The 15,305-nt window shown below is 40.1% G+C and overlaps 2 protein-coding genes and 1 long non-coding RNA gene across 4 annotated transcripts in view; 1 reads left to right on the plus strand and 2 right to left on the minus strand.

The window, feature by feature from the left end:
• LOC103391145 (neuroligin-2-like) overlaps window positions 1-3,485 on the minus strand; it is a 20,022-nt gene extending 16,537 nt beyond the window's left edge. The window contains exon 1 of the mRNA XM_017033905.2: window positions 3,219-3,485. Within this exon, the coding sequence (XP_016889394.1) occupies window positions 3,219-3,243 (25 nt within the window). The 5' untranslated portion in view covers window positions 3,244-3,485. The remainder of the gene's footprint in view (window positions 1-3,218) is intronic.
• LOC112487770 (uncharacterized) lies at window positions 353-10,235 on the plus strand. Its single transcript, XR_003051181.1, has 3 exons — window positions 353-1,488; window positions 9,559-9,624; window positions 10,102-10,235. It is a non-coding gene; the product is annotated as an uncharacterized LOC112487770 (long non-coding RNA).
• Window positions 6,964-15,305, minus strand: part of LOC103391461 (neuroligin-2-like) — a 153,552-nt gene continuing 145,210 nt past the window's right edge. The window contains exons 6-10 of one of the 2 annotated variants that reach the window (XM_017033900.2): window positions 12,923-13,108; window positions 10,242-10,507; window positions 9,653-9,806; window positions 8,621-8,987; window positions 6,964-8,497 (exon numbers count right to left, since the gene is read on the minus strand). In XM_017033900.2, coding sequence (XP_016889389.1) covers window positions 7,663-8,497; window positions 8,621-8,987; window positions 9,653-9,806; window positions 10,242-10,507; window positions 12,923-13,108 — 1,808 coding nt within the window. In that variant the 3' untranslated portion in view covers window positions 6,964-7,662. The remainder of the gene's footprint in view (window positions 8,498-8,620; window positions 8,988-9,652; window positions 9,807-10,241; window positions 10,508-12,922; window positions 13,109-15,305) is intronic. The other variant, XM_017033901.2, reaches the window with a different exon arrangement.

Here is a 15,305-nt window from a genome sequence, read left to right on the forward strand (position 1 = left end):
GAGCACTTTGCTAAGCTACATAGGCCACAAGGTCTGAATTCATACAACATTTTAGACACAGAGAAACTTGACACTGATATATGCACTACTTTAGTTGACAGTGGGGTGTCTTTCAGATGTTCTGCAACAAAGGGTGAATTTCATCCTTACAAAGATTACCGTGCCATTTACCCAAACTGGAGAATTCCTGCCGATGGATCTTTTCACGTATCTGACTACTGGAAATATGTAATGACAAAGTTTAATAAGGAGTTTGCAGAAAAATACAACGTACAGCCTGCAGATATTCCTTCAGCCTGGAACAATGTGTCAAAGTCACAGGCAGAAGAGAGTGTCGGAAAGTCAATAGGTAAATAGAAAAAACTACAATCATGTTGAGCAGTTATTCTCATCATGGCCTTGACAACATTACGTTATTCTAACTTTTGTTGATGAATTCATTTGGGGGAAAAAAGAGAATATTTTTTCACTGTCAGATATATGAAAAAAATATTATGAACCAAGAAGTAACCTAAATAAGTCACTGCAAAGAAATATTTTACATTCTTTTAACTCATTTGATTTTTTTTATCTCTTACCATTATCTTATTAAATCTGATATTTGATGTAAAATGCTGGAATTTAAATTTTAGAAAACTCCTGAAGAATGAATAACCAAAACTGTTTTGTGCCCCTTTCTGTTGGAAATGTAACCTTTTTTCGACTTTTATAACTCATTAATAACATACAGATATGTATATACAAATGTCATTAACTGAATTGTTGTTGTTTTTGTTTTCTCATATCATAAATGTCATATGTAACAGTGAATTATGTGAGTTGAGTAGAGGTAGTAAAGCAGGGTGACTAGGTTCAAATACCTGGGGTCAACCATCCAGGGAAATGGACAGAGGACAAAAAAGGTGAAGAAAAGGGTGAAGACAGGGAGATTTTCACTGGGAGTGAAGAGGATGAACAGGAGTAGAAATGAGTCGATCAGAGGGACAGTTAAGGTGGAGCAGTTTGGAGATAAGGTTAGAGAGGTGAGGTGGAGATGGTTTGGACATGTGTTGAGGAGAGGAAAGTATCAGACAAAGGATGTTAGAGACTACCAGAAAAAAGGAGAAGAGGAAGACCTCAGAGGAGAATTGTGGATGATGTAAAAGAGCACAAGGAGATAGTTGGAGGAAAAGACGAGGGGAGATGGAGGCAGATGATCTGCTGTGGTGACCCCTGAAGGGAAACAGATGTAGGAAGAAAAATGTGGGTTTTTTAAAAAAATTGTATTACTATCAGTAGTAACCTAGAGAATTGCCAATGTAAAACATGTTACTTTTAAAAAACAAAATAAAATGTCTGATTATTATCAATGTATCTCAGTACACTGTGTGCTCAGTATCAATATTAACTTTCTTAAATACATTTCTGATTTCTTTTTTACATTAATACAGATCATAAAATGTCAGAAACCATATCTTCCATCCTGTTCAGCTGGACAAACATGAAGAGGTTAGTGCACATTCATTAAATCTTAAAAAAACTGAGGCTCTGCAGCTCAGCCCACAACAGAACAATATACTACAACAAATAAATGACGTTACAGGAAACTGATCTGATTTGAACACGACCATGCACTGAATGTTACAAAAGGAAATAAAAAAGGCAAAAACATGTTCTGAATTTCAGATGAGCTAAAGTCATTAGTAGTAAGTCATACAATAATAATAATTATTATTATTATTATAATTCAGGAAAAACTCCTACATAAAATCTGTGCAGCATAAACTTACAGTAAGGTGGCCAATGTATCTCACAGGCTGGTTATAATCAGTTATGTGAATTACTGTAGGTTCTGTGTTGTCCAAATAGTACTTTAAAAAATGTGCTTGTATTATGGTCCTGCAGGCAGAAGGCAGAGTTGTAAACCTTAAATATTCATCCATTTGAATTTTCTCATAGATTTGTAAATTATACTTGATATGAACTGTTCAAAACGTGGATAAAGTTTTTTTTCCCCCCACCTTTCATAAACCTTTCATAAACTGACAACAGAAACGGCGATCTGAAGACAGCATAAATGTTTTACCAACATCAACAAGGAAGTGACAGAAGCTTCTGGGCTTTGAATGTGTCTTGATTTAAATGTTACGTATATAAAAGTGACTGTTTCCAAGAATACCAGCTAAATCTACTTCCCTCTAAACTACGTGATCATGTCAATGGACGATGAATGTTCACCTTACAATCATTACCTTGTTTCATTTCTAGATGTTCTTGTGAGTAAATGTTATTGATGATTTGGAGGTCTATCACTTAAGAGTTACAGAGGACCAGAAAACAGCTGGGGGATTCAGACCACATATATTAATATATCAAGCTCCAAAAATTTAAAATAAATACAGAAATTAATGTTGAAAATAAATATACACTTTCCATTGTAATCAACGGTCGGCTCTGAGCTTATACTGAATGTCTTATCAACCTGTATGTCAGCTGTCCTCACAGCACTTTGTTAAAGAAATAAATAACTCAATGAAATAGTTCTTTATTATAAAACGTTACTTTTCGTGACCTAGGCCATATCTGCAGACAGAAAACTGGCAGGTTTATGTGGGAGGGACAGCCACAACCATTTACAGCTAACCTTTTTTTTTAACCAAGTAACATGCACATATCTCGCCTTTTACTTCAATAATAGTAACAAAAACTTCAACATTCTTCAACATTTAACATGGAATAACCAGATAAGGCACACACATGTAAATTAAACAATTCAAATGTAAAATGGTCTCTGTAAAACCAACAACTCCTGTGAATTATATGGCCATCTGTGACCAAAACAGGAAGAAAAAAAAAATACTCCACAGCCACCAAACTGATTCTGTATCACAATCCAGCAGGTGGCAGGCCAACAGCCTTTCTGTGAATCATTAAAACTTAGAACAGCCTACCAATGTGAAGCACATCGCACAAAGCTACCAAATGTTATATTATGTGAATATATATATCTGCATCGTTGTAGAACTCTATACAGCTATATACAGAGTGACCCTGGAGCTAAATCTTTCTTGAGATTTTCTGTCGTCGGTTGACCGATATGAATGTTCATATGCTGCATGGTGAACACTGGTAACTTCTACTGCAGTCATTTTATCCATCCCAGTGTCATTTGGTTTGCAGAAAAGAATACTGCACACGTTTGGATGTTTGTTGTTGTGTACTTCTTGTGTGAGACTCACGTGCATCGTGTCGTTTCCCATTCATGATGATTCACCACCATGTGCGAGAGAAAAGCCGTTTTTACACCAATCGCAGAATGCTGGTTCAGAACCGGTCCACCCACCGGTCTCAGCCAAAAGTGGCGTCTTCTTTTTTCATCACCCTTTTCTGCGCCTTCACAGTACCAAAACAACTGCTCACTCCACGATTTCAGACGCTAAAGTGTATGCGATTGCAGTCAGCAGTTTGATTCACACACCACTTAGCCTGTCAGCTACCGCCTACCACGTTGAGAAAATAGCTTTAGTATTTTAAAAAAAATACAAATATCCTCTTTAAAATAATTTGACTTACAACCCTAATTTACGGAGACTAAAGGTCCAGCTTATAGAGGAATATTTAGAAGTTAGACAAATGTCCTAAGGGTAAGTTGGTTATATAATAAATTAAGACAAAACCATTAATTCATAATTTAAGTAACATTACAAAATGGGCAACTAAACTGGGTTAATGACTATTGAAGGATTTCAATAGGTTGTTGTACACACAGAATTCATTCAGAATAGAAAAGCATAATGTAAACTTTGGCTATGAATTTCTTTAATGTTTCCCAGATCAGAATCACAGCATACAGTGTATAATAACTTCTAAAGTAAACAGAAATATCATCACCTCATTTATTTATGTAGTTTTCCTTTTTTTTGATAATCATATTTTTTTAATTCCATTATTTAACATTTTCTTTATCTCAAGGCTTGGGTTTCAGAATCCAACAAATAATAGAAAAGCAAGACAACAGGTGCAACTTTGCAACTTTGTGTGTGTGTGAAGGAGTCTACAGTATGTATATGTGGCCCTGCTCTAGGTGTATCTGCTAGTGTGGGCTGTTGTAGCTTCTGTCCGTGTCATATATAACAAACCTAGCCAACAAATGACTGCACGAATGGCAGCTTTACACATGTGCATCATGACTGCACGAATGGCAGCTTTACACACGACAGCCTCTCCAACAGAACCTTACTTTTGTGTACATTGGCCCCTATGTTTTTGCTGCAGCACTGCAGTCAAAATGAGGAGAATCCAATTCTGGTGGTACAGACCACTGGGCTGCAGTCAGATGTCTTGGTCAAACGTGCTTACACCTGTCCAGCCTGATCGAATACGCAAACCCAAGCTCAAAGACTGAAAAACTCACCAAAAACAAAACCCTCTCTCCTGCTACATTGTCTTACCGACCTTAACCATCATAATGCCACGCTGCTCAGTGGCATCTTCTCTAAGGATAAGAGGCATCTTACGGTTTCAGAGCCCTCATATCTGTCCCACAAATTAAGTGGTAACATGTAAACACTGCTACATGTGAGGTGAGCTTCCATTAACCAGACTGTACCCACCTAAGTGTATGTTCCTGGCCAGTTACCAACATTTTTATGAATCAGGTTAGCTAGAGAAAGGCAAAACTGTCTTGTGTTAGTAACTTCAGCCTTCAAAGGTCCTAGTTCTCATGCAGCAGGAGTATCCATGATCCATTTAAAAACAATATTAAACTTCAACAAATATTATTCATTGGAATCACACACATGATGAGTGTACTGTATTGTAATGTGGGTTCTGGTTGGGAAATTCTGCTACAGTGACTTTCCCAACCAGGAACTGTTATGCTACAGAATACCCATGTGTTCATAGTGAGACCAAAACAAGGCAAAGAAAATGATAAATAAGGAGAAATTATTGTCAAATGTATTAACCTTACAAACCTTCATAAGGGCCCTTTCCGCAAACTGCACCTGTTGTCTGTTACTGTCGCAAAATAAGTATTTTATTCATCCATTCACTCAGAAATAAACAACGAGAAACATATATTTACAAATATTTGTCTGTTCGATTCTTACACTTAAAAATGTACAGTTTTGCTCCTCTTCCATAAGCTGCATCTGTGTCTCACCACAGATCGTGTCAGTTTTCTCCACACGTGCAGTGTCCCTAAAGCGTTACTTTACAAAATAGCCACAAAAAATGTAAAAGACAAAACTGAATGTTGTTGTTTCCCACCACACTGGAATCATTGTAGCTTTGTTGACCCCTCACTGTCTCCTTATCCACGGGAATGAGTACAAAGAGTTTCACTGGCAGCCACCAATTGGAGCTGATGATCTGTCGGACCGAGGAGTGAGATGGGAGAACGGTGAGCCTTTCAATTTCACTCTTTCGTTCTCATTCATCTTGTAGGGTTGATTTCCACATTTGAGGCTGTGAGTCTGACTTTAAATCCTTTCCTGATGTCTTGTCTCAACAGCTGGCACTTTCTATGTCCATAACCAATCCCACAGTGTCGCCTGCAAAGCAACCCAGTGAGTTTTACTGTGTTGTACATTGTGCCCACTGTGTCACTTTCAGGAGTCAAACAAAGACTGAAAAGAGGAGCAAAGTGCCGTGTCTGTATGGCCCTCCAGGTCAGCCCATCACCCTTCAGTAATATAACAGAAAACAAATGAAACGCTCTGGAGCTAGAACACAAGCAAAGACAGCACCAGTAACTGACTTCTTGAATAACCATTTGTGGAGGCTTGTCTGGGCTCATATAAGAGTTCAGTTAACATCCTGTTTAAAAAATAAAAAAACAAAAAACAATGACATATTTTGGTGAGATTCTGTACGCCTGCAATTCCCTGTCACTTAAACAGAGAGGAAAAGGAAAACCAGAAGTTGACTTTTTTGTTGCTTTTACCCTGTTTAAGAGACCAGGGCCTCCCTTTTGATCTTGCAGCTTGGCTCCAAGATTTCAAGGACCACCAGCTACCCTCAGTGTGCTTAAAAGTTTCAAATACAACTGTTGAGCTACCCTCAAAAATAATACAAAAATAATAAAATACCTGCCCTAGACTTGTGAAGTGTCCTAGAGCTAAACTGGGGGTCAAATATTGTTTAGAACGATGACATCAGGAGTTTTGGAGTTTTGAATTCACAGTGGGGTATGCATGAGTGATTACTGCAACATTGGTGTAAAAAACCCAAACTTAAATATCTGGACTGAGAAGAGAAGAGGGAGAGGTGGTGTTTGGATAGTCAGCAAGAAGAAGCACAATTCTGAGTTCAGAGTTTGACCAAGAGAATTATCCACCCTGTCTGCCTATTCTCTGTCTTTCTGCCCACATGCTGTCAAATAAGGGACCCTCCACCCAAAGACACACACACTATTGGGAGAGTATGCATGTGCTGGAGAAGAGCAAAAGCTCTTCCTCATGTTTTTCACCTTGATGGAAACAAAGACAAATATTTCCATACAAACCAGCAACAACAACAGATATGGTTTGTCAAGTACCCTTAACATAAACAGATACAAAGATGGAGATGCTAGAACCCCTCTGGTTGAGGACATTTGATTAAAAAACAAACTTGTATCAAAAACAAATGAATCGCTGATTATGCGGTTGTTTCGACCATCACTTCTGAATAAATGATTACTTTTTTCCATTCTTATTATGCAAGGTCAAACAGACCAAAGTAGACAAATGGAATTCACATACGTTTTGGGAAACGTGCACTGACAAATACAGTCGTATCCTCATCGTCATCTTCAAAAATAATTCATGCATAGATCCCCACTGAGAAAACCCTTTTATATACTTTTTCCTTTGTACACATTTATATCTATATATTTATATATCTATATATAATATCATTTCTCTATGTCTATATTTAGCAAAAGAAAGTTTCACAAAAAAGCAACAGTTAACAAATGACAAAGAGAAAAATCTAAATTATATTGAGGAAAACAACAGGGGGCCTGTTTGGCACGTTGTCATGAGAGCGCACAGCATCTTTTAGTTAACACTAAATAGAAGTAGTCTAGAATTTTCTTACCTCCATCTGCTTCAAAAGGGAACACAAACACAGTTAAACATACTTGGCACCAAAAATGCTGGTTTCCATGTGGTGTGTGGTGTGTGTGTGTGTGAGAAAGAGAGAGAGAGAGAGAGAGAGAGAGAGAGAGAGAGAGATGTCAGATCCTCCTGCAGATCCTGCTAAGTTTTCAACAGTGAGTCACTAAGCAGAAACACATTCTGCAGAGTACAAAGAAACAATGTATGGATAGGGCAAATGTTGAAAAAAGAAGAATCGACTGTATGTTGGTGACGTAGCTGTAGAATAAAACGGGAGATCTTACAAAACTAAAATTCCCTTTGACAGATGTCACAGAGCTACAGTCAGGAAAATGCAGACTTCTCTTAAGAGCAGAATCTTTTTAAAGTTTTGATCCTCTCCAAATGCATTTTCTGCTGACTTGCCGTCCAGGTGCTTGTCCACTTTCCGCCAGTGGAGGGCGCCAAGGTTTTACAGCAGGGGACAGACAAAATAGTCAGAAACCAGAACAAAGGCCCACACCCAGCAGCCTCTTTTCTAGATCAACAGCACAGCCAGTCTTGCTGGTCATTGGGTGGCGCTGTATCACAGCAGTCCGTACTATACCCTGGTTGTAGAATGCGGGTGTGGCAGGGTGTTGTTGTGGCCAGTAGAGGGGAAAGTGTTAAAAGCATGAAGAGGCTGCATGCTGGTGATGGTACTGGGGATCATGGTGATGGTGTTTGGAGTCATCAGTGGGACATCGTCCGGGGCACGGCGCAGTGCCAGTGTGTAGTCAGGCGGACAGGCGGGCCGCAGGATGTCATGTGGCCGGAGAGGTTCCATATCGTGGTGAGCATCGTGCTCTGAGTGCTTCATCTGCAGAGACATGATCTCTTCCTCCTGACTGTGGGCCAAGTCATTGGCAGGGCCGCCCCTCTGAGGAGACAGACGATGGCGTCGCATCTCGTGTCGCTTATCACGTTTGTAGTACAGTGCAGCAAAGGCAAGAATGTTGAGGAAGAGAAGTGACGCCCCCACAGCCACTGTCACACTGAGTTCAGTGGAGTAGTCCCGCGGGTCTCCCGGGAACAGAACCTGGGGCGGACGATCCGATCCGTCTCCGTCCATCTCCGGCGGAAATGTAGGGTATGGGTGACGAGTGGTGCGAGGACCTGGCGGTCTAGGCCAGGGTCCGTAGGTGCTAGGACGGGGGCCTGGTAGTGATCGGGTCGTGGTAGGGAAGAGCACCTCATGGAGACTGTGAAGATGTGGGACTAACTCCAGCCAAAAGGCCACTTTGTTGGCCCTGTAGTTGTCTCTTACTCGTGGTTTTAAGCCAATGTGGAGATACTGCTTATCCTTTGAGTTGAACTTGGTCCAGATAACCTCTTCAAAGCGATTCGGTTTGGTGTGAATGAACTTAGTGTCCTGGGGCACTGGCAGGTTAGGATCCCTAAAGAACAACAGAGAAGAAACTTAAATTTGACAAAAGAAATGTCATGAAAAATACATGTTTCATATATTTAAAAAAAAGAAACTTTGACATTTCTGAACAAATACAATATTAACAGCCTACCCAGTTTTAGCAAAGTTGGTCCAGTAGGTCATGACCACAGCGCTCAGCATTACATCGTTCTTGGAGAAGTTGCATGGGAACAAATCCGTGGCGCCGATCATGGGAACTCCGAACACGTACGGTATCTCATCTCCATGCGCCGCGTCGGCCCATTCAGGTCGAGTCTCAGTCTGGCAGTGGTGGTAAAAAGTATAAAAGTACACTGGGGACTGAAACTCAGCATGGAGCTTGGCGGTGGCCACTGCTGGCGCCACCCACTGGTGGTCCGTAAATAGAGCTAAGAGAGTCTTCCTCCTCATGTCACCATTGTCTCTGTCAGCCCAGTCCGTGTACATAAACTTAATGGTTTCCCTCAGGATGTCTTTGCCTTTAGTTGAAGACGTGAGAAGAGAAAAAGAACAAAACTGTAATTACTAAAATATATTTAAAGAGAAACACTGAGAAAAACAGGAGACACAGATAGATGTTAAAGACAAAAGCAAAGAATCTGCTTCAACCAGTACACTCGTCATGCAGCCAGCATACATTATAGTGTGTGCCTGTATTCTGGCTGTGGCCCGCTGAGAGCAGTTTGCAGGTTGATCAGTTAGGAACAACAGCATAGTGATTGGGAGCTAGCTTCCTGGGGGATAATGAGAGGCAGCATTAATGCCCACAGAGCCTCAAAGGCCAGAACACAGAGCCACCACTGTGAAAGATAATCTCAGTGATTGACAGACTCTTTAGCTTGCTTGTCTTTGCTGTGAATCCACCAACAACACTCTTTATACAGACATTTCCTCTGCCCACATGTTGTTTTTGCACTGCACTTCTGGGGCACTTCTGGAGTTTAGGTTAAATGTGCATGTGACGCCTTGAAAAAACCCCCAAAAAGTATCGTTGAGGTGAACAGCCAATTTGACATTAGTCCTTCTCCATCCTTCATATATGGACAACAGGGACTTGAGCAGCAGAAGATGAATGAATAAGTGAATGACTAAAGTCTCCCCAGAAGAGTTGACATGGTAAACAACAGAAACAGACATTTCTCACCTTCAGGGTATCCATAGAGATTATCTACAAAGTTAGAGATGGTGTAGTCGAAGGCGGCTGCTGAGATGCCGTCATTGTCTTCACTGTCATCCACGAACTTCAGCCCCTCTCCTTGGTTCACTCCTATAAGGATGTCATAGTTGAGGAACTCCCCCTAGTGGCAAAAGAAGAGAAGACATAACCTACTGTTGATTTGCACATGGTACTGAACACATCTATGGTTTTTTCAGTTTATTATAGGATCCTTAGACAAATGCAATTTTTGTCAAGAAATGTGAATTGCACTATGTAGGAAATATTCATCTATTCATTTTTATTATTACACTCTATTTTAAATATAGTTGATCTTCAATGTTCCAAATCTTTAACTCTAGGTATACAGTATGGCTTGTTTGATTCAGAGTAAACAACCCATACAGTAATGTGCTCTTGTTTATCATTTCTGATAGAGTTGTTGAACGATTGTCTCAATCAAGTTTAAGTGAAGTACAGATGCACCCTGGGAAGTCCGTCAGTGATCATGCTGAGTTGCTGACTACACAGTCATTATTCCGAAGTGTTACTCATCACACTGGTACCCATGACTCACCTGCTGCATGAGGATCTCAGGATCATCTGGCACCACATCACCATCAACTACAGGACCAAAGGCAATGTGGTAGCGAGCTGGTTGGATGTCCTGGTCTACTAGCTCCCTGAAGTTTTTGCGTCTCAAGCAGTCCACCAGGTCGGCCGTCTCTGAGTAGGTGCAGCCCACCTTCCGGGCAAGGATCTTGGTGTACTTGAGTGGCTGGTAGTTGACGGACCAACTGGAGATGGCAGTTCCACTCTGAGCTATGGCCCTGTGGAAGAGACCTGAAAGGAGAAGTTTGTTTTACTACAGTTGACCTTCTAGTGTCATAGAGTTCATCAACAGACTCAGACCAAACAATGTTTTATTTATTTTTCTGAATTTCTAGCACCTGTACAGACAGAACAGGTCTTTGGTGGTGTGTGGCTGTGGTCAGAATTCAAATGAGACACAAAATGAAACACAGAAAAACAAATATCATGACTGAAGCAGATTGATATATTAAATGCTAAAGCACAGGGTGTTGAGGCAGGACTGGGACAAGAGATTTCTGAAATTTACAAACAATAACATGTCATTCCCACTTCTCCTGTAGACAGTACTGTTGTTTCACCTGTTCCCCATGTTTCCTGTACAGTTTTACATTTTCATTTTTGTTTTTTTACATTCCTTATAGTTTATTTTATTATAGTATTGTTTTTTCGATTTATCGTTCAGTTTGTTAAAACAAGTATCAGTTCTCAAAAGTATCAGTGACTACAGATACAGGATGCACTACTATCTTCCAATGGTAACCATTCAATGTGATGTTATTAGGCGATGCATGAATGTTTTTGGGTGAATACGACAGCCAGGATAAATTTGGTCCAATCACAAACATTTAAAGTGGTCTCACGAGGAGCCAATGTGGAGAGCCTGAACAGCAATGTGTGTCACTTGAGCTACAAGTTGCAGAACGTGGTTTTATGTTGTAGAAATAGCTTACGTTTTTTGTTTTTGTTTTTGTTTTTGTTTTTTTAGTAAATGGAACTCTATAACAGATTGTAAGATTCTAAAATTCTAAAATAAACAGGTCTTGCTTGGAGGTGGGTTTGTGTATTCATTTTAAAGTGCTGCCCAATATATTTCGTTTTTTATTCTTACCCTATTTGAGCTGTTGACTCATCAGTTAATTATCAAGCGCTGCTACTGAACTGAAATTATAGTCTGGAAAAAAATCCTTCATATTTTCACCCACACAGGAAGACAGGGAGATGTGGGGAAGATGAGCTTTGTTTTATTTTTTCATTAACAATATTTTCTTAGATTTCTTCTTTCTCTTAGAAACACTTTTAAATGATCTTCTCTTCTTCACCCTTCTTCATCCTTCGTCATGTCACCCACCATTTCCAACCTGCTATGCACCATGCATGCATCTGCTATATTCGTGACATGACTGAGTGTTCTTTAAGGGTACGAGCAACAGACTCCTTACCTGGCAACACGGACGAATAGAAAGGAGGGGAAGGTTGCATGACAAACAAGCAGCTCTGTGGCAGGCTGGTGTTAGATGCTGATGGTGACGACTGAGACGATGATCACAATGGGATGATGACAAAGTGGAGGGATTCGAACAGACACACGGAGGGTTGGGGGAGTTGAGCTTTTCACAGGAAACAAAAGGGTTAACATAGGCTTCTCTGGTAAATGTGAAGTTCTCTTTGTCAAACCTAGCTCTAAGTTTAACCTCCCTAAACACACATGTGATTCACACAGGGGGTCCTTGGTCTATGCCGTTCTCAACCTACAACGCTTTATGGTTGCATCGCCATCCCATAAATGTATTAAGAAAGTCTTGTTTGACTAAAACTAATTTTGCACGGGAACTTGTTGGCGAGCAGAGCGGTCAAATACCTCGTTATGTGGTGCTTTATGCTGCAGACGGCTTTGTTTACGTTTGCCAGTTGCACACTATACATCGGTTTGTGCTACATTCACGTTCTTCGTTTGCATCGATTTTTGGGAACATTTTGCCCTTCATTATGGCTCCCAGGTGCAAGTCAGACTCTTCTGGTGTTATGTTTTAGACTATGATGTTACCACTATGTTAGCTTATATGAGTGACGTGGGTACTTTTGTGGAGTATGTGAGTTCCAACCTCGGTCAAAAATCACATTACTTCGCGCCATAGGGAACGGAATTCCGACATAAATCAAAGCCCCCCTGTTCTACATCCTCTAAGATGTGTCAAACTCAAGGCCGGGGGGCCAAATGCAGTCATTTTGCATGGCCCGCAGGAGCTTAAAGCATTTATGAAAGTCCATGCTGCAGAGTTTCTTGACCTGATAAATTAAAAGTGTTTCTTTATTACACAGCATTGATAAATATTTGTCACTTGAACAAATAATAATCAATTGCAGAAACATCTATTAATAGGTTATAAGGTAGTTACATCTGTGTGTTCCATTTGCAACCGGCCCTTCAAGGGGAACTGTATTGCTGCTGTGCCCCCCCCACACCCACCCCACCGGTGAAAATGAGTTGGACACCCCTGCCCTAAGATACTCCTAGTATGTCAATATCAATTTTATTTGAAGATATTTATTGTCTGTGGTATTGTACCAAATGTGTAGTTAATATAACATTGCAGTGCGTGAGGGTTAATAGAAATGAAATTTATACCATGCAAGCAAATAACATATAATGACTGTAGGGATTACCCTCAGAATGGTGAGAAAGGATGAGAAGGTTGACGCAGGAGGCCCCAGCTCCAGAGCCAAAGATGGTTATCCTCTCTGGATCTCCACCAAAGTGGCCGATATTCTCATTGAGCCAGCGCAGGGCCTGGATCTGGTCCAGTAGACCGTAGTTTCCCTTCGCAGACTGATCGCCAGTGCTGAGGAAACCTAAGTGGAGAAAGACCAAAGGTATCATTAAGGTTGGGTTTTGTGAATATAAAATGTGAATTAGTCCAGTCGGAGACTCTCTGGTTGACATGAAATCCCATATTGAGAACGTATGTCAATTGAATTTGTTCCCAGATACTGTCTGCTATTTGAAGGTAGACTTCATGTACATATTTATAAATATGTATCTACTTTTTTTGGAATGTCAAGGAGTTACATTTTATAAAGAAAACTTCAATTATATATATATATGACAAATGCCCTTAAAAATGCACTTTTGCACATGATGCATTATTTGGCCATAATACAACTTGCAGTGTGAAAATATGTAATAAAATCAGTATTGCAATGATAAAATCAAATGTATGTTTGCACCAGCTGACAGTTGAGTGTGCAGAATATATATATATAAATATACACCTCATAATAGTTTGATTGGAAGAGTAATTTCTAAAATATACATATTAAAGTAACTAGACACTTTAATGAGGCAAAGACAGGACTAAATATATCAGACTAGGTTGCCATGGAAATAGGATATTAGGATTTCTATAGGAATAAAAGAAGCATCCGCCAAGGGTTCATTTGAAAACAAAGACGTGTCGAAGCTCATTGATGTATGTTTAAATTGATGAAGAAATGTTATGTGAGCAGAAGAACAAAGATTTTTTTAAAGCTTAAAGACAACGAGAAAATGTCAGAAAACTGATCCACAGCTCCACTTGCTGGTGTGGATGAACTAATTAGTAAGACACAAAGAAGGAGACAAATAGGCTTCCTACACCCTGCAATGTAATCACCATCATATTTACCATTGCAAATTATGCAAATGAGATAATTAATTAAGTTAATCAATGCAACAGACGGCAATGTGTTTACATCAGCACAGCCCTTTGTGGCTAAAGAGACTGAAGCAGTCTTCATTAAAGTGCAGATATTTATAGGGTGCTGTACCCTTTTGTCTCCTTTCTGTGAGTTAATTCATGAAAAAGTTTTTTTTCCACGGCTTTGGCCTGGAGTTATTGCCTCTGCAAACTTTGTGTCCTAATTTCTAAAATCTACATCTGTGTCAAAACGTCCTGATTCAGCAGAATCTCGATGCTATCTCGCAGCAACAGATCCAAAGCTGCTGTCCCTTCTCTTGCCTCACACTGCGCCTCCCTGCCAGTGAGTCAGTCTACAGCAGCAGGTCACTTCACCCCGTTCCTCATTTACTTCATAATCTGATAAAAGGCCAGAAAAAAACTGGTTAAAATGTTGCTGCCAGGATGAAAGTGCAGCTCTGCATGAATCGCCCTTAAAGTGGCTGTGGTCAAGAATCATCGCTTCGAGGGGTTAGGGCGAGAGGAGAGGTGGGAGGAGGAGGAATGAGGTAAAGTAAAGCAGAAAAACAGACTCAGAGAAACATAGTGGGTGTTCTGTGAGTGGTGCATGGGTGCACAGTGTTTCATCTGCCTCCAATACACAGCACACACACACACACACACACACACAAACACACTGATCAAAGGCTGACACTACAGAGAGGGCTGCCTCCTTTCCTCTGAATCTCCCTCTCTCACGGGCACACATCACATATACGTCTGAACACATGCAGACAAAGGAGTAATGCAAACACCTACATGCACAAAGCAGCAAGATTGATACATTATCATTTAAACACGCCTCGGCCGACGACAGACCTGAAGCATTTCCATTTTCCTGACCATTTATTTTGTACAATTACGCAATCAACCTCGCATATTTTGCTGCTGCTGTGAGTCCTGTGTGCAATCAAAGAACACAGAGATGTACTTTCCTGTTGCGTGCCGGTGTGTATGGTTTCCTTCAAGAGCAGCCATACTTTGGCACCGCTGCACTTTATCCCATAGGAATATTGTTCTCGGTGGTTTGCGTCAGAGCCCCTTTGGCAACAACGTCATCTTTGTTCAACTTATGAAAGAAAGCACAGAGTTGTGCTGCTACTGGATAAAGAATGCAACACAAAAACATTATAAATATTTTTATATAATGAAATAAAATTACTTTATATAATTAATTTAATTGATTACTGACTCACTAAAAAAACCTGGGCCTGTTTAATTGAACAAATTGCTGATATACCATAATTTCCGGACTATTGAGTGCACCTGAATATAAGCCGCACCCACTAAATTTAAAAAGAAAAATATAATTGTACATATATAGGCTGCACTTC

This window comes from Cynoglossus semilaevis, chromosome 1, assembly GCF_000523025.1.
Source record: "Cynoglossus semilaevis isolate Cse_v1.0 chromosome 1, Cse_v1.0, whole genome shotgun sequence".
NCBI classification, from domain to species: domain Eukaryota; kingdom Metazoa; phylum Chordata; class Actinopteri; order Pleuronectiformes; family Cynoglossidae; genus Cynoglossus; species Cynoglossus semilaevis.